The sequence below is a fragment of the Myodes glareolus genome, chromosome 7 (genome assembly GCF_982192425.1).
Source record: "Myodes glareolus chromosome 7, mMyoGla1.1, whole genome shotgun sequence".
NCBI lineage: Eukaryota > Metazoa > Chordata > Mammalia > Rodentia > Cricetidae > Myodes > Myodes glareolus.
The window spans coordinates 96096988-96116651 of record NC_142032.1 but is presented as its reverse complement, the minus strand read 5'-3'; the positions used below and the strand labels follow the sequence as shown (position 1 = coordinate 96116651).

The following is a 19664-nucleotide window of genomic DNA, read 5'->3' as shown; positions in this document are numbered from 1 at the left end:
TCTACAAGTATAGAAGAGTATCATTAGGAATAACTCCATTGACTTTTCTACTAGTCATGTTTGCTTCTATCCTAGGTCTCTTGGGTATCCATATTCTGGCTCCTGGCCCTCTAGGCGGTGTCAGGCATCTCTCTCATGACATGGGTCTCAAGCTGTCATTGGTTGACTGCCCCCAAAATTTGTGTGCCACCTTTACCAGCACATCTTGCAAGAATGACAAATTGTAGGTGAAAATATTGTGACTGGGTTGGTGTTCTTATCCCTCCACTAGAAGCTTTGCCTGGTTTCAGAAGATGACCTTTTCAGGCTCCATATCCTTCATTGCTGAGTCTTAGCTGGAGTCACCCTTGTAGATTCCTGGGAATTTCCTTTTCACTAGGATTCTACCTCACCCTTTAATGCTCCCTAATTCCAGTTGTCTCTCCCAATATTCTCTCCCTTCATTTGTCAAATCCCATATCTGGCCTCTCCTATGAGCATTCTCCCATGCCTACAGTCCACCTATAAAATCTATTCAATTCCCCCTTCTTAGGGAGATTCATGCGTCCTACCTTGGTCCTTCCTTGTTACTTAGCATCCCTGATTTTGGGGGCTTGTAGAATTGCTACTTTTACTTTATAGTTAATATTGGAAAAGATTCTTAAAGGCTTCATTAATAAATTAAGACTTCATTACATAATTTTACATTTGTAACGCTGAATTTTGTGTTCACAGTATACTGTTATGTTATTGCATATTTAGTTTTAAATAAACAAATTATATAAATAAATGTAAATTAAATATTGATTATTAGAAGGAAGTTTCTAGCATTTCATCTTGAAATTTATTAAATAATCAATGCACATTAGCATACAAAAACCTAGAATTCAATATAATACCCCAATTACATGTTTTGAAGAACATATTTGTTTATAACTTCTATCTATGTGTTACTAAAATTGCACCTACATATTTATAATTCTCTTTCTGTAATGTCTCCATCACAGCCTTGTTCTGGCAGCAGTTACACTTTCCCATGGCTCTCCTGGAGGATGGGAACCACACTGCAGTGACAGAGTTCATTTTATTGGGCTTGACAGATGACCCAGTCCTTAGAGTCATCCTCTTCACCATCATTCTGTGCATCTACCTGTTAACCGTGTCTGGGAACCTCAGCACCATCCTTCTCATCAGAGTCTCTTCCCAGCTCCATCACCCCATGTATTTTTTTCTCAGCCACTTGGCTACTGTTGACATGGGCATCTCATCTTCTGTCACACCCAATATGCTTGTAAACTTCCTGGTAGAAAGAAACACTATCTCCTACCTTGGATGTGCCATCCAACTTGGCTCAGCTTCTTTCTTTGGTTCGACTGAGTTCTTTCTCCTGGCTGTCATGGCTTATGATCGCTTTGTAGCAATCTGCAATCCACTGCTTTATTCAACCAAGATGTCTACACAAGTCTGTATCCAGTTGCTTGTCGTATCTTATATTGGTGGTTTTCTTAATGCTTTCTCGTATACCATTTCCTTCTTTTCTTTTTCCTTCTGTGGATCAAATAGAGTCAATCACTTTTTCTGTGATTTTACTCCATTAGTTGAACTCTCCTGCTATTATGACAGTGTCCTCATAGTTCTTGATACATTTTCTGCAGGCTCCATCGTTTCAATAACAGTGATTGTCATAGCTGTCTCCTACACCTACATCCTCATCACCATCCTGAAGATGCGTTCTACTGAAGGCCGCCACAAGGCATTCTCCACCTGCACCTCCCACCTCACGGCTGTCACTCTCTACTATGGGACAGTCACATTCATCTATGTGATGCCCAAGTCCAGCTACTCCACAGACCAGAACAAGGTGGTGTCTTTGTTCTATATAGTTGTGATTCCAATGTTGAACCCACTTATCTACAGCCTCAGGAATAATGAGATCAAGGGTGCTTTGAAGAGACAGCTTGGTTAAAAAATCATTTTCTTAGATATGTTAGTCAAATATTGTATATTTACTTGTCAAATAAAACACCATAGGCATGGTATTGAAGGGAAACTAGATATTGATAATTGAAATATATGTTATGGAATACAATCAAACTTAATGTTTGGCAGTAAATATGCATAGCTACTATTTATTCACCAGAAAGTAAATCACATGTTCATTGTAGGTTATTCATTTCATGTATAATCAAAAATAGTTCCACACAAAATCAGTTACTGAAATTTATTTTTCAGTTGTGCTCGAAATGTAAAGTAATTCACTGCTGTTAGAAACCACTGACTGCAAATTTTTAAAGTCTGTGTTCATTTTCTATGACAGCTACCCTTAAGTGTGTATAACTATAGTTAGAACAGACACATTTGGAAAGAAAATGACAAGGTGGAGCAAACAATAAAATTGTTGGAGGTGTTTTTAATCGGGGGCCTCTGAGTGCCAGCCTCCGTGCCCCTCAGGGTAAAGATTGAAGGCTCAAATCAAGTGCAGGACTTAGAAAGATATAAGGGCAAAATGAACTCTCAAATGCACACTTTCTCTGCCTCAGTTTCTTTATTCTTCATCTGTTGTTCTCCTCTTGTTTTGTGAAGTCTCCAGTTTGTATACACACACAAAACAAAGGCAATTCTCTAAGCTTGGATGTCTTTTATCTTTAAAGGTCCCACATGTGATTTATATGAAAGACTCCTTTCCTGACTGCATGTTCTGACCAATAGAACATAGTTGCAGGGAGGTGACTTCTAATGTATCTCAGGCAACAGAAAGGAGATATGGCTGTGGAACCAAGGTTTATGACTTCATAACTAAATTCTCTCACTGGCGGTCTCATGGGGTGGGGGAAGCCATCCAGGAAGCAAAATAGCAAGGTAGGCCTTTAAATGTTCGTGGTCCTTGTGGGACAAATAGATTCAGTTATTAAGAATGTACCAGTACATATTCTATATATCAAACTGTATAACTAAATGAAAAGTCATCCTCTTGACCACTCACTGATATATGTGCCCATAAAATTGAGATGCAGAGGGTGTGTGTAGGTAACGAGAGGAAGGGAGGTAGTGAGAATTTGTGTTGGTATTTTTTTTAAAGTAAACTTTATTAAATTATAAAAGTTTCCATTTCTGCCCCTCTTCCCAACACCCTCCCACTCCCCCCACTCCCTCTCCTCCTCCCTCTTCGTCCCTTAGGGCAGTCAGGGTTTCCTGCCCTGTGGGAAGTTCCAGTTCCTTCCCCCTCCCTCCAGGTCCAGGAAGGTGAGTGTCCAAACAGACTGGATCACCAAAATCCAGCATATGCAGAGGAAACAGGTCCCAGTGTCATAGTCAATGGCTTTTCAGAAAGACCCCGGGCCAGCCACAGTCAGAGAATCCGGCCAAATTCCGAGAATCTGGCTAGATCACGTCCTCGTTCAGTCCCAGTCCGACTGGCCCTGGTAAACTCTCATTAGATCCGTTCCCTTGTATCAGTGGGTGATAGCATCCCTTGCAGTACTGATTTCGTTTTTCATGTTCTTCCTCCTTCTGCTCCTCATTTGGACCTCGGGGGGCTCAGTCCGGTGCTCCAATGTGGGTCTCCGACTGTCTTGCCGTCCTTCGCCAGATGAAGGATCTATGGTGATAAGCAAAATATACATCAGTATGGTTATGGGCCACGGCCGATTCAGGCACCCTCTCCTCTGTCCAGAGAACAATCTGGGGGATCTCTCCTTGGACCTGGAATTAAAGGTCTTTGAGCCTATTATTCGTGATCCTAGAGAAGCTAAATAAGAAGATGAACCTGATGAAGATTATTTAGCTATCCACCAGGAGGTAGGAAATAGACAAGAGTCCCAGGTAACCTCGGGTGCATGGGGGGGGTGGGAGGGTTGATGGAAGGGGAGAGTGTTAGAGAGAAGGGAGTAGGGGAGGAACGGGGAAAGCTCGGTGGCCTGGGATGGGGGGGGAGGGAGGAAGGATGAATATGGGATCAGGGAAGAATATATTTCAACTAAGGGAGTCATTTTAGGGTTTACAGGAGACTTGGTATTTTTTTTAAAGAATCTAATTTAAAAAATATTGAGATGCAGTCATGAGATTACATGTACACATCGCTTGAGATTACACACTACAATGCAGATATTGGAGAGACACCAAACTACTTCAGGAAAAGTGAGCAACAGGTTTCAGAGTCAATGGTCTTGCAGACCTTGTCTGTACAGGATCAATCCTCCATCAGACAATCACACCTCTGGTGGGTTGACATCTGAACACTAGACACCACTTGCTTTTCATGGCCCCTCACAGGTTTTATTGTTGTAGAATCATTTATTTGGATGGGACTTTCACACTCATAGGCATTATATCTGTGTTTCAATCCTCTGTCGCCTGTTTGTGGAAGGAGTGTCACATTTGGGAGGGTGAGATATTGCTGTATAATATGCTGCCTTAGGAAATACACTTTTAATTATTAGAGTGGAATTCAGAACCTGGTAGAATCCATGTGCTCTATCTATAAGCCATAGTCCCAGCTTCACCTGAAGCACTCCTTATTATATATACTAATTGTCAGAAGAACAGTAGGTGGCAAATGAAGTTCAAGGTTTCAGACCACCAGGACTAAACTCTCTGATGAGACAATATTGATTAGGAAAGGCCCTGAGACCACAGATCCTGGAATATCTTTTGCTTCTGCTGTGCCCTTTCATGTTTATTGCTGTTACTTTTCACTGGTATCACAATTGCCGTGTACAGATGTGGGGAGACCCCCACAGCCTGTAATGTAGTCATGAGGATGATTCCTCCCTAAGCTGTACTGTTTAATTGATAATAATAATTTTAGCTTATACAGAGTTTTGATGAATAAAATAAATACAAGAAAATGCTACATAGTCAGAGTCTATGATTTTAATCTAAGGAGCTGCATAGGTTATAGCTCAAGTTAATGATTAAGAAAAACAATTGAGTTGCAGGAGCCAGGCTGGCTCAAATTTCTTTAATCTTAATGCTGAAAGATGCAGCCACAGATTTCAGTGTGCATCATTAGCTGAAACAAAGCTCTAAAAATAATTTTATGTTAGATCAGATGCTTGGATAATAGATTTAAGATGAAAAACCACAGAAAACAGTCTAAAGTTCACAAAGACACATAGCTGAGTTATATATTCATTAGGTTAGGATCAAAACTACAAAGCAGCCCAATTGATGCTGGCTGGCAGACTTTCCTTGCTAGGTTTGCTTGGTGGTCAAAGGTGATGATTCCTTCCTTGTACCGATTTCTGTCCTCGATCTCCTGATATAAAAAGCTCTGATGAGTGTGTATGTATCCTAAAGATTTAAAGTCAAGTCGACTAATTCTTTTTCATATACATAAGTTCAGGTTTGTGATTTCTTATAAGATTATTTTTAAAGAGAAGTAATAAAATAAATGGCTTTTATTGTAACTGCAAAATGCAACATGACAGTGAAAGACCTGACTAAGAATAATACCTTGCTTGTTTAAACAGTTAATCTATAACAAATTGTTTGAGTATGAATGTAAGAGGCTTCTTGGGATAATTTGTTTTTCACCTGTAATATATAAAATGCTTAAACATGTAAGGGAGATGAAAAAACATATTTTACCTATATTCATTATAATCGTTCACTTGCAAAACAGAATGTAACCACATTGTAATTCATGTATTACTTATATACTTAAATTCTTATATACTTTGTTGAAGTATATAAATTGTAGAAAAAAGTAGAAAGTAGAAAGAACATGAGAGAAAAGAACAAAGATGGAAACCATCAAGACAGAGTATGCATGATTTTTCACTAAACCCCTCAGATAGAAAAGTCTAGTATATGCCAGTGCTATGGAATCCGTTCAAAGCCTTGTGCTTCTGAAGGCTGGTTCCCCAGGCAAGAATAACTAATGATGACCATACTTTTGATATTTCTCTCCAAACTTATTGCTTTACACTTAGAAACCCCATAATTGCTTTAGTTTACTGATTGTAGAGCATAAGTGTATCTTCTTTCTCCCTCTCTATGGCTCTACTTTGCCATGAAGTTTTTAGATTTAAGGCCAACTTAATCTACAACTGTTCATTGCCAGTGTCTACTTCAACCTGACCTCTTTCACAATAAATAGCATCAATAAGATGGCTAATCTAATGTGTCACCTTGACTATGATATGGTGCCCAAATGTTTGCTCCAATACCATTGCAAGTGAGCCTTGAATGGTATGGGGAAGTAATTCACATCTACCACTCACTGAGTAAGGCAGATTATCTCTCAAAGTGAACAGCTTTTTAAGATAAGCTTAAGGCTTAAGTATTAGGACCTCTTAAAGGAAAATCTTCTGCCTCCATCATGACTTTTGACTCCAAGCTATAGCACCAACTCTTGAATTCTATATCACTGACTTAGTGAATTCTAGCTTCTCACCTGCCTTGTGAATTTTAAGTGATCAGTCATGCAATTTCATGAGCTATCACACACACATACTCTCTCTCTCTCTCTCTCTATATATATATATATATATATATATATATATGTGTGTGTGTGTGTGTGTGTGTATAACATATATATATATATATATATATTATTCTCCATTTTCATCTCCCCGTTTCTCTTATGTATGTAAATTTTGTGAAGCAATCACATGAAAATATGTCAAAAGAGGTGCTGTGTGTGAATGTGCATACATCTATATACATACACATATATGTGTCTATATGTGTGTATATTCTCATTTCTCTTGGGACACCTAACCGATACCACTTCTCACTAACCTTTGATTTCTATGCCTCAAACTGCAAATTAGTTTATGTATGCTATCACCACCCATGAAGTTAAAGAAATAATTTGTAAGATTCCAAATTGTTGGATTGAGCTATTTGTTTTCTTGATTATTGTAGTTTTAATTCCTTGTGTATTATGATTATTTATCCTAGGCCAGATGTATAGTTGGCAAAAAAAATTTCTGCTACTTTCTAGGTTTTCTCTCCATGTGATGGTTTTCCTTTTTCTTTTTCATTAAGAATTTTTAATGTAATCTTTACTCGTTTTACATAGCTATCCCTGCTTCCATTCCCGTCCCACCTCCTGCTCCACACTTCCCTCAACCCCATCCTACCACATCCACTCCTCAGAAAGGATAAGGCTTCCCATGGGGAGTCAACAAAGCCTGACACTTCACTTCGAGTCAAGATCAAGGCTCTCCCCGCTATATCCAGATTGAGCAAGATATCCCTGCAAAAAGAATGTTCTCCTTGATGCCAGTTCAAACACTAGGGTTAAATCCTGGTCCCACTGCCAATAGCCCCACAGACTGCCCAAGCCTCACAACTGTTCCCCACATTCAAAGGGCCTAGTTTGATCATATCAGGTCCCACGGCTATCGGTTCAGGGTCAGTGAACTCTAACTAGCTCAGGTCAGCTGTCTCTGTGGGTTTACCCATCATGATCTTAACCCCTTTGGTCATATTATCGTTTCTCCTGTTCTTGGACTGGTCTCAGGTAGCTTGGCCCAGAGCTTCACTGTAGATCTGTATATCTGCTTCCATCAGTTGCTGGTTGGCGGTTCTATGATGACAATTAAAATAGTCATCAATCTGATTAGAGTGAACGGCCAGTTTAGGCATCGTCTCCTTTGTTGCTTAGAGTCCTAGCTGGGGTCATCCTTATTGATTCCTGAGAATTTCTCTAGTGCCATGTTTCTTGCTAGCCCGTTAATGATTCCCTCAATCAAGATATCCCTTTCCTTTTTCTCCCTCATGTTCTTCTTGAACATTCCATTCCCTCATGTTCTCCTCTCCCTTCTCTTCTCTGTTTCCCCTCCCATTCCTAATTTTTTCAGGAGGTCTTGTCTGTTTTCCCTTCACAGGAGGATCCATGTAAGTCTCTCAAAGGGTTCTCTTTGTTAGCTAGCTTCTCTGGTATTGTGGACTATAAGCTGATTACATTTTGCTTTATGTCTGATATCCACTTATAAGTGAGTACATGCCATGTTTGTCTATCTGGTTCTGGGTTGCCTTACTCAGGATGGTTTTCCTAGTTCCATCATTTGTATGCAAATTTCAAGATGTCACCATTTCTAACCACTCTTCCATCTCTTATAATCTTTTGGTTATGCTTGCATCTGTAGTTCCAGTTCATTTACCCAGTTTTTTTATTTCCAGTTTTCAAGTATTGAACTGTTTGAATTGTTTGCTTTATCTTTTTGATTGTTTTCTTTTCTTGGGTTTCCTTAAGAGATTGATTGATTGATTCCCATTTTTTGTTTGTGTTTTCCTCCATTTCTTTAATGGAATTTTTCATTTCCTCTTCAAGGATCTCTATCATGTTAATAAAGTTATGCTGAAGGTCATTTTATTCTGCTTCTTCTGAGTTAGGATGTTCAAGTCTTCCTGTTGTAGGACCACTAGGTTCTGGTGATACTATATTGGTCTTTATGTGGTTGGATGTGTTCTTATACTGCTATCTGCCCATCTCTTCCTCCAGTCAGTGCAGGTGGGGCCTGTGCTTCAGGAGTTCCCTCTTCTTCCAATTAATGAAGGTGAGTCTTGTGTCTTTGGGAGCTTGTCCTCCTCTGGGTGCAGGCGGGTCTGTTCCTCTAGTGCATGCTGGGGCTCCTCTCCAAGGTAGTCTGAGAAAAGCCTTGGGTGGTCACAGATGTGGTGGAGGATGGTAGTGTGTGTGGAGGCTGCTTGGGGTCTCAGAGACTTTGTGGGTGGAAGTGGGGGAATGGGATGTTCCTTCCTGCCCAAAGGCCTAGAAACTGAGAGCTCCAAATGTGAACACAGAAGCTTATTCTCCAAGGGCATACGATGGTTTTCTTTGTTGTGTACGTTTAGATTTATGAGGCTCTACTTATCAATCATTGGCATTAATTTATGGGAGAATGGAGTCCTATCTGAAAAACAATGTTTTCTATGTCTATATCCTGTCTGAACTGTCCATGTTTTCTTCTAATAGATTCAGAGTTTCAGGTTTCACATTGAAGTTTATGGTTCATTTGAAGTTTGCACAAATAATAGATATGGGTCTAACTTCATTCTTTTTCATGTGGCTATACCATTTGCTCAGTACCATGTATTAAAGATGCTGTATTTTTTCCTGGGTGTCTTATCAGCTTTGTCAAATATCTACATTAATTCTTATGTCCTACAGGTTGCTTCTCATCTCTCATGATGTCTTTTTTTAAGATGAATTATAGGAATTAGTCATTTGCTATTATTTCAAAACCTTGAACTAATCCACATTCTTTGCTACCTCGAGACCTTTCCTTTTAAAACACAGTACCACTACCCATAATGCACTGTTCCTTTCATATGGGTATTAATAATCTCTGGTTAGCCTGCATTTATCAACCTGTACATTCTTGAGAATTTCAGAAAGAATGCTGTAAGCTCCACACTAAACCAATACCACTGTCTGAAGATCAGCCCTCCTAATCTTCACTGTGCTTGCTTTGCAATGTTCGAAATATCCCCTTCCCAGGGGAATTCATGTATGTCTCTCTTAGAGTCCTCCTTGTTACCAAACTTCTCTGGGCTTGTGAACTATAGGCTGGTTAACCTGTGCTTTGTATCTAATATCCACCTATGAGGAAGTATATACCGAGTTTATCCATCTGGGTCTAGGTTACCTCATTCAGGATGCTTTTCTTTTCTAGTTCCATCCATTTGCCTGTAAATTTCAAGATGTCTTTGCTTTTTATCACTGAGTAATTAATTTTACATTGCATAAATGTGCCACATTTTCTTTATTCATTCTTTGGTTTAGGGCATCTAGGTTGTTTCTAGGTTCTGGTTATTAGGAATAATGCTGCTATGAACAAGGCTGAGGAAATATTCTTGTTTTATGAGTGTGCGTCCTTTGGGTAACTTCTCAAAGGGAGGTATTGTTGGATCTTGAGGTAGATTGATTCTAAATTTTCTGAGAAACCACCATACTGATTTCCAAAGCAGTTGTACAAGTTTGTACTTCCACCAGCAATGGATGAAGCTGTGAAGTTTAAGCCTGGATTGCATTGAAGACCCCAAATGTTAGAGATGCCAGAGTCATAGAATATGGGTCCAAGAGAGCAGTTAACATGGAGTGGAACCAGCCTAAGTGGAAGAAGTATGTTGTAGTTATATCTAAACATAGTTGGAGATCTGAAGAGTATTTTGACATCAGACATGGAGATGCATCAGACATGGAGTTTGCACAACCAGTTTTCAGGCAAGAGGACTTTTGACTCTAAAGTAATAGTCTCACTTCTTCTTGCTCTCTCTTCCTGCCCCCCACTGTTTGTGTGTGTCTTCCCCACCACTGCTTTCCACCTCCCATTTTCCCTCTATGTACATAAAGTTCAAGTACAATTACTTCAAATGTCTCTTGAGACAAGTTATTGAATGTGTGTGGTGTGGGACAATGATCTCTATTCTGTCAATTATATTTTAAATAAGTGCTTATTTATTTAAATCAGGAAGTATAGGCTGGACAACTAGACAGGAAGTAGAGGCAGGTCAATGAGAACATGAGAATTCTGGGAAGAAGGAAGTCCTAGTCTGCAGTTGTGACCTAGCCACAGAAGAAGTAAGATGGAACTGCCTTGCTGAATAAGGTACCGAGCCACGTGGCTAGCATAGACAAGAATAATAGGCTAATATAAGTTATGAAAGTTAATAAGAAGCCGGAACTAATGGGTCAATCAGTTTATAACTAATGTAGACCTCTGTGTGATTTCTTGGGGACTTAACAATTGTGGGAACCAGGCAGGACGGAAACAATGACAACATGTGTGCATATATGAGTAGTGCTTATATGTGTTGTGTGTGATTGTATGATCTGTTTATGGGTAAGAATACTACAACCCGAAACACCTTCCCTTATCTGTGCTTACTCTATTCTAATTGATTTCCCATTCATCAGCCATATCCATAAACATAAGGAAATTATTTTCTTTCTAAAAACCTCAAAATATCTATATTATTTACTATGTCTAAGAATTGTTGAAGTGGATTGGGGTGAGTTTGCTCTGACCCACGGCAGAAGCCCGACAAGGAGGAGCACAGACATCCCCAGTCCCCCTTGACTCCCTGGCCACTCTGCAGGGGCTAAGCCCTCTTGCCTCCTAGCCCATCCCACCTTTCATCCAGGAACCCCTTCCTTTATTCCTCCCTTCCTCCTCCTTGGGGCCATAAAAACACCCAGCTCAGCTGGCTTGCAGGCTGGGACAGGGCTGGAAGTGTAACACGGCAGGATGGAGTGCCTGTGTTTCAATAGCCTGCCTGCCGGGGGTGGAAAGGTAGGATCTGCATCAGCTCAGCAAGAATCCTGGCCACCAAGGGGCATTGATCATCTCTCAGCAGATTCATCATTGGGGTGAGTTTGCTCTGACCCGCGGCAGAAGCCCGACAAGGAGGAGCACAGACATCCCCAGTCCCCCTTGACTCCCTGGCCACTCTGCAGGGGCTAAGACCTCTTGCCTCCTAGCCCATCCCACCTTTCATCCAGGAATCCCTTCCTTTATTCCTCCCTTCCTTCTCCTCGGGGCCAAAAAAACACCCAGCTCAGCCGGCTTGCAGGCTGGGACTGGGCTGGAAGTGTAACACGGCAGGAGTGAGTGCCTGTGTTTCAATAGCCTGCCTTCTGGTGGTGGAAAGGTAGGATCTGCATCAGCTCAGCAAGAATCCTGGCCACCAAGGGGCTCTGATCCTCTAGCAGAAGATTCATCAGAGGGGGGAACCTGACCCAGTACCAGAAGATCCACAAGAGAATAGTTGAAGGAAGAGATGGGCAGATGCCAAGGCAAGAATTCCTCCATCAATCTGAAAAACAACATGAAAACACCAGATCCCAGCGATCTTACTACAGAAGGACTTGAACACCATGATCTCTAAGAAGTGGAAAACAGTGTCATTAAGAAAGCAATAGAGTCCCTTAAACAGGGTATGAATAACTCACTTAAAGAACTGGAAGAGAAGTATAACAAAAAGATTGAAGAAATGGGTAAAGAAATGGAAGAGAAATATAACAAAATGTTTGTAGAAATGAGTAAATCCGTAAACGACACCCTGGGAAACCAAGAAAAAACAATGAAACGGGTAGTTGAAACAGTTCAATAATTGAAAGCTGCCCTCTCTTCTCCCCTTCCCCTTGGGGTCACAAGATCTCCCCAGAGCTGCTCCCTTGCATGCTGGGCCTGGGCTGTGGGCTCAGCCCGGCAGGGGCAGTTCCTGTGCTTTAATAGCCTGCCTGAGGACAGGCAGGCCCTGTGTCAGCTCAGCCACATTCCTGGCCAGCAAGAGACAGTGAACTTCTAGCAGACATCCATTGGAGGAGGGGTGAGTTTGCTCCTGGCCTGAAGGCTTCGGCTAGGAGGAATTCAGACTTTCCCCATCCCCCTCAACTTTCTGATCACCCTGCAGTGGTGGCTCCACCCTGCAGAGCTCTCCCGAGTCCCATCCCAGCCTTCATCCAGGTACACCTTCCTCTCTTCCCCCCTTCCCCCTGGGGCCACAAGATCTCCCCAGAGATGCACCCTTGCGTGCTGGGCCTGGGCTAGGAGTACAACCCAGCAGGAGGGAGTGCCTATGTTTCAAGAGACTGCCTGAGGAAAGGTAGGCCTTCTGTCAGTGAAGTCCCTGCCCAACAAAGGAATCTGACCTGGTACCAGAAGATCCAATAGAGAGCATTTGAAGGAAGAGATGGGCAGACGCAAAGGCAAGTACTCCTCTAACAATCTAAAAAACAACATGAAATCACCAGATCCCAACGACCATACAATAGAAGGACCTGAACCTCTTAATTCAGAAGAAGTGGAAAAAAGTGCCATTATGAAAGCAATAGAGACCCTTAAACAGGATATGAATAACTCCCTTAAAGAACTGGATGAGAAGTATAACAAAAAGATTGAAGAAATGAGTAAAGAAATGGATAAGAAGTATAACAAAAAGTTCGAAGAAATGAGTAAATCCGTGAATGATACGCTGGGAAACCAAGAAAAAACAATCAAACAGGTAATGGAAACAGTTCAAGAACTGAAAACTGAAATGGAGGCAATGAAGAAAACACAAAACAAGGGCTAGCTGGATATGGAAAATCTAGGTAAACGAACAGAGACTACAGAATCAAGCATAACCAATAGGATACAAGAGATGGAAGAATGAATCTCAGAGTCTGAAGACACCATAGAGAAAATAAATGCTCTGATCAAAGAAAACAGCAAATCCAACAAATTCTCATCACAAAACATTCAAGAAATCTGGGACACAATAAAAAAACCAAATCTAAGAATAATAGGAATTGAAGAAGGAGAAGAACTGCAGATCAAAGGCCCAGAAAATATATTCAACAAAATTATAGAAGAAAATTTTCCCAACCTAAAGAATGATATTCCTATGAAGGTTCAAGAAGCATACAGAACACCGAATAGACTTGATCAAAAAAAAAAAAAAAGTCCCCTCGCCATATAATAATCAAAACACAAAACATACAGATTAAAGAAAGAATATTAAGAGCTGCAAAGGAAAAAGGTCAAGTAACTTATAAAGGTAAACCTATCAGACTTACACCGGACTTCTCTATGGAAACCATGAAAGCCAGAAGGTCCTGGATAGAGGTACTGCAGAAACTAAGAGACTATGGATGCAAACCCAGACTACTATACCCAGTCAAGCTATCATTCACTGTCAATGGAGAAAACAAAATATTCCAGGATAAGAACAAATTTAAACAATTCGTAGGCACAAATCCAGCCTTACAGAAAGTAATAGAAGGAAAATCACAACCCAAGGAATCCAACATTATCAACACTGCCTATAATAACTCAGACATCTAGCGACCCTTCACGAACTTAATTCAAAGAAGGGACACATACAAACTCTATTAAAAAAACAAACAAAAAATAATAATAACCGGAGTCAACAACCATTGGTCATGAATATCACTTAATATTAATGGACTCAATTCACCTATAAAAAGGCACAGACTAAGAGATTGGACACGAAAACAGGATCCAACATTCTGCTGTTTACAAGAAACACACCTCAACCACAAAGACAGACATCTACTCAGAGTAAAGCGTTGCGGAAAGGTTTTTCAAGCAAACGGACCTAAGAAACAAGCAGGTGTGGCCATTCTAATTTTCAACAAAATTGACTTCAAACTACAATCAATCAAAAGAGATGGAGACGGACATTTTATACTCATAACAGGAACAATTCATCAGGAGGAAGTCTCAATCCTGAATATCTATGCCCCTAATATAAAGCCTCCTACTTATGTAAAAGAAACACTTGTAGAACTCAAGGCAGTCGTCAAACCACAGACACTAATAGTAGGAGACTTCAACACTCCTCTCTCACCAATGGACAGGTCAATCAGGCAGAAACCTAACAGAGAAATAAGAGAATTATTGGAGGTATTGAATCAAATGGACTTAACAGACATCTATAAAACATTCCACCCAAATAGGAAAGAATATACCTTCTCCTCTGCAGCTCATGGAACCTTCTCGAAAATTGACCACATACTGGATAACAAAGCAAACTTCCACAGATACAAAAAAAATATTAGTAACCACCTGTGTCTTGTCAGACCACCATGGATTAAAGTTAGAATTCAACAACAGTGCTACCCCCAGGAAACCAACAAACTCATGGAAGTTGAACAGTCAACTACTAAATCACCCCTGGGTCAAGGAAGAAATAAAGAAAGAAATTAAAGTCTTCCTTGAATTAAATGAAAACAAAGACACAACATACTCAAACCTATGGGACACTATGAAACCAGTGCTAAGAGGAAAGTTCATAGCACTAAGTGCCCAATTAAAGAAAACGGAGAAAGCACATATTGGAGATTTAACAGAACACTTGAAAGCTCTAGAAAAAAAAGAAGCTGATTCACCAAGGAGGAGTAGAAGACTGGAAATAATCAAACTGAGGGCTGAAATCAACAAAATAGAAACAGAAAACAATTCAAAGAATCAACGAAACAAAAAGCTGGTTCTTGGAGAAAATCAACAAGATTGACAAACCCCTATCCAAATTAATCAAACAGCAGAGAGAGAACATGCAAATTAATAAGATCAGAAATGAAAAGGGGGACATAACCACAGACACAGAGGAAATTCAGAGAATCATTAGATCTTACTACGAAAGTTTATATGCCACAAATTTGGAAAATGTACAAGAAATGGACATTTTTTTAGATAAGTACCATATACCAAAGTTGAACCAAGACCAGGTGAACAATCTAAATAGACCTGTAAGTCATGACGAATTAGAAGCTGTTATCAAAAATCTCCCTACCAATAAAAGCCCACGACCAGATGGTTTCAATGCAGAACTCTACCAGAACTTCCAAGAAGAGCTAATACCTATACTCCTTAATGTATTTCACAATATAGAAACAGAAGAATCATTGCCAAACTCTTTTTATGAAGGTACAGTTACCCTAGTACCAAAACCACACAAAGACACAACCAAGAAAGAGAATTACAGACCAATCTCACTCATGAACATCGACGCAATAATTCTCAATAAAATATTGGCAAACCGAATCCAGGAACACATTAGAAAAATTATCCATTATGATCAAGTAGGCTTCATCCCAGAGATGTAGGGCTGGTTCAACATATGCAAATCTATCAATGTAATCCATCATATAAATAAACTGAAAGAAAAAAACCATATGATCATTTCATTGGATGCTGAAAAAGCATTTGACAAAATTCAACACCCCTTTATGATAAAGGTGTTGGAGAGATTGGGTATACGAGGATCATACCTAAATATAATAAAAGCAATATATAGAAAGCCGACAGCTAACATCAAATTGAACGGAGAGAAACTCAAAGCCATTCCACTAAAATCAGGAACACGACAAGGCTGTCCACTCTCTCCATACCTCTTCAATATAGTGCTTGAAGTTCTAGCAATAGCAATAAGACAACATAAGGGGATCAAGGGGATTCTAATTGGAAAGGATGAAGTTAAACTTTCGTTATTTGCAGATGATATGATAGTGTACATAAGCGACCCCAAAAACTCTACCAAAGAACTCCTACAGTTGATAAACACCTTTAGTAATGTGGCAGGATACAAGATCAACTACAAAAAAATCTGTCGCCCTCCTATACACAAAGGATAAAGAAGCAGAGAGGGAAATCAGAGAAACATCACCTTTCATGATAGCCACTAATAGCATAAAATATCTTGGGATAACTCTAACCTAGGAAGTGAAAGACCTATTTGATAAGAACTTTAAGTCCTTGAAGAAAGAAATTGAGGAGGATACCAGAAAATGGAAAGACCTCCCCTGCTCTTGGATTGGGAGAATCAACATAGTAAAAATGGCAATTCTACCAAAAGCAATCTATAGGTTCAATGCAATTCCCATCTAAATCCCATCAAACTTCTTCACAGACCTGGAGAGAACAATAATCAAGTTTATATGGAAAAACAAAAAACCCAGGATAACCAAAACAATCTTATACAATAAAGGAACTTCTGGAGGCATTACCATCCCTGACTTCAAACTCTATTACAGAGTAACAGTATCGAAAACAGCTTGGTATTAGCATAACAACAGAGAAGTCGACCTATGGAATCGAATAGAAGACCCGGGTATTAACCCACAAACTTATGAACACCTGATATTTGACAAGGGAGCTAAAGGTATACAATGGAAGAAGGAAAGCATCTTTAACAAATGGTGCTGGCATAACTAGATGTCAACCTGGAGAAGAATGAAAATAGATCCATATCTATCACTATGCACAAAACTCAGGTCCAAATGGATTAAAGACATCAACATTAATCTGACCACTTTGAACCTGATAGAAGAGAAAGTGGGAAGTAGTCTACAAGATATAGGCACAGGAAACCACTTCCTAGGCAGAACCCCAGGAGCACAGACAATAAGAGAAATAATGAATAAATGGGACCTCCTGAAACTGAGAAGCTTCTGTAAAGCAAAGGACACTGTCAGTAAGACAAAAAGGCTACCTTCCGACAGGGAGAACATCTTCATCTATCCCTCATCAGACAAAGGTCTGATCTCCAAAATATACAAAGAACTCAAGAAACTAGACACTAAAACTCTAATTAACCCAACTAAAAAATGGGGTACTGAACTGAACAGAGAATTCACAACAGAAAAACGTAGAATGGTCAGAAGGTACTTAAGGTCATTCTCTACCTCCTTAGCGATCAGGGAAATGCAAATCAAAACAACTTTGAGATACCATCTTACACCTGTCAAAATAGCCAAACTCAAAAACACCAATGATAGCCTATGCTGGAGAGAATATGGAGGGAGGGGAACACTCATCCATTGTTGGTGGGAATGCAAACTTGTGCAGCCACTGTGGAAATCAGTGTGGCGGTTTCTCAGGAAACTGGGAGTCAACCTCCCTCAGGACCCAGCAATTCCACTTTTGGGAATATACCCAAGAGATGCCCTATCATACTACAAAAGCATTTGTTCAACTATGTTCATAGCTGCACTATTTGTAATAGCCAGAACATGAAAACAACCTATTGCCCCTCAATAGAAGAATGGTTAAAAATGGTGTGGAACATTTACACATTAGAGTTTTACTCAGCAGTTAAAAACAATGACATCTTGAATTTTGCATGCAAATGGATGGAAATAGAAAATGTTTTACTGAGTGAGGTAACCCAGACCCAAAAAGAGGAATATAGTATGTACTCACTCATAAGTGGATTCTAGCCATAGTTAAAGGCCGTTGAGCCTATAATTCATGATCCTAGAGAAGCTAAATAAGAAGGCGAACCTGAAGAAAATCATATGGTTATCCTCCTGGATATTGGAAGTAGACAGGATTGCCAGGCAAACTTGGGTGAATGGGGGCGGGGGAGTAAGGGGAGATGGTTAGAGAAAAGGGAGAGGGGGAGGATTGGGGATGGCTTGGGGGAATGTGAAGGGGGGAGGTAGGAAGGATGGATATGGGATCAGGGAAGTAAATATCTTAATTAAGGGAGCCATTTTAGGGTTTACAAGAGACTTGATTCTACAGGGGTTCCCAGGCCCAAGGAGAGGTCCCCAGATTGTTCCCTGGGCAGCAGAGAACAGGGTGCCTGAACTGACCTTGGCCCATAACCATACTGATGAATATTTTGCATATCACCGTAGAACCTTCATCTGGCGATGGATGGAGATAGAGATAGAGACACATATTGGAACACTGGACTTAACTCCCTAGGTGCAAATGAGAAGCAGAAGGAGGGAGAACGTGAGCAAGAAAGGTAGGACCAGAGGGAACCTTCATCTCACGATAGATGGAGATACAGACAGAGACCCACATTGGAGCACTGGACTGAGCCCCCAAGGTCCAAATGAGGAGTGAAGGAGGGAGACCATGAAAAAAGGAAATCAGGACCTCGAGGGGTGCATTCACCCTCTGATACAAGGGGACTGATCGAATGAGAGCTCACCAAGGCCAGCTGGACTGGGACTGAATGAGCATATGATCAAACCGGAGTCTCTGAATGTGGCTGACATGGGAGCTGACTGAGAAGCCATTGACAATGGCACTGGGTCTTGTTTTGTCTGCATGGACTGCCTTTTTGGGATCCTAGTCTGTTTGGATGCTCACCTTCCTAGACCTGGAGGGAGAGGGGAGGAACTTGAACTTCCCACAGGGCAGGAAACCCTGACTGCTCTTAGGACTGGAGAAGGAGGAGGAGACGAAGTGGGGGGGGGGAGAAGAGGGAGTAGGGGAAATGGGAGGGTATGCTGAGGAGGGGAGGAAGTGGAAATTTTTATAAAAAAAAATAAATAAATAAATTTTAAAAAAAAACAAAAAAAAAGGAATTGTTGAAGTGATCATCACAGTGATCCATATTAGTTGTCAGACAGACACGATCTAGACTCACCTTTGAGGCAAACTTCAGGGCATGTCTGTGAGGAGGTTCTACGTAGTGTTAATTCATTCAGGAAACACTATATATGAGACACAGACTACACTAAGATGACTATAGGAATTTAGGATATCTTAATGCATAGTATACTGATTGTTACATATTCATGGCTTGTCTCCTCACAACATTAGATGTTTCACTTAGGTGGACAAAATATCTTTCCCTGGACTCTAATTTCCACATACTTCTGGGACTTTAGTAAACTAAATAAAATAAGTCTCAATGAATGAAAAAAGTTAATTAAGGAGAAAAGATACCTCTCTTTCTGAAATCATTGATTCTTCTGGTTGTGGAATGATACACAGCATGTAAACGGTCTCTACAGGCTAAGGAGAGGTCATGGTTACAGGCATTAGCCATCCTTTAAGATCCACTTCTTAAGAAGGCAAATGATCAGCTTTGTAAAAATATCTACTATGAGGACACTCTGATTTCAACATACTGTACTTAGGAAGCTCCTTCCATTCTAAATATGGACGCCTTCACCTCTGAATATGCTGGATCGTATTACGTTGAGCGTCTCTAAAAAATGAAAGTTAGAATAAATGCTTTTGATGCTCATTGTTTTTTTCTAAAGTTTTGGAACTCATACAAAGGTAAAGGTTATGAGATGCTTGGGTACCTCAGTACCTGAGGGATAGCACAGCCAGAGTCTCTCAAGTTTCAGGTTTTTATTTACTGGAGAGAATGTGGAGCTTCCACCAGAAGGCACACAGACAGGAAGCGGCAAGCCTAGCTTCCTAATGAAGTCACAGTCAACTAGTGAAGCCTTGACCCAACAGAAGCTCTTTGAG

The 19664-nt window shown here is 40.4% G+C and overlaps 1 protein-coding gene across 1 annotated transcript; it reads left to right on the top strand.

Annotated features, from left to right (window-relative positions):
• Nucleotides 1-1015: 1015 nt before the first annotated feature.
• Nucleotides 1016-1945, top strand: LOC125417104 (olfactory receptor 5P79-like). The gene has a single exon (XM_048460379.3). The coding sequence runs from the start codon at nucleotides 1016-1018 to the stop codon at nucleotides 1943-1945; it is 930 nt and encodes a 309-aa protein (XP_048316336.3).
• The last annotated feature ends 17719 nt before the right edge of the window (nucleotides 1946-19664 follow it).

Coding starts and splice junctions, on each gene's coding strand:
- LOC125417104 (XM_048460379.3), top strand. CDS start 1,016: ATGGCTCTCCTGGAGGATGGGAACCACACTGCAGTGACAGAGTTCATT.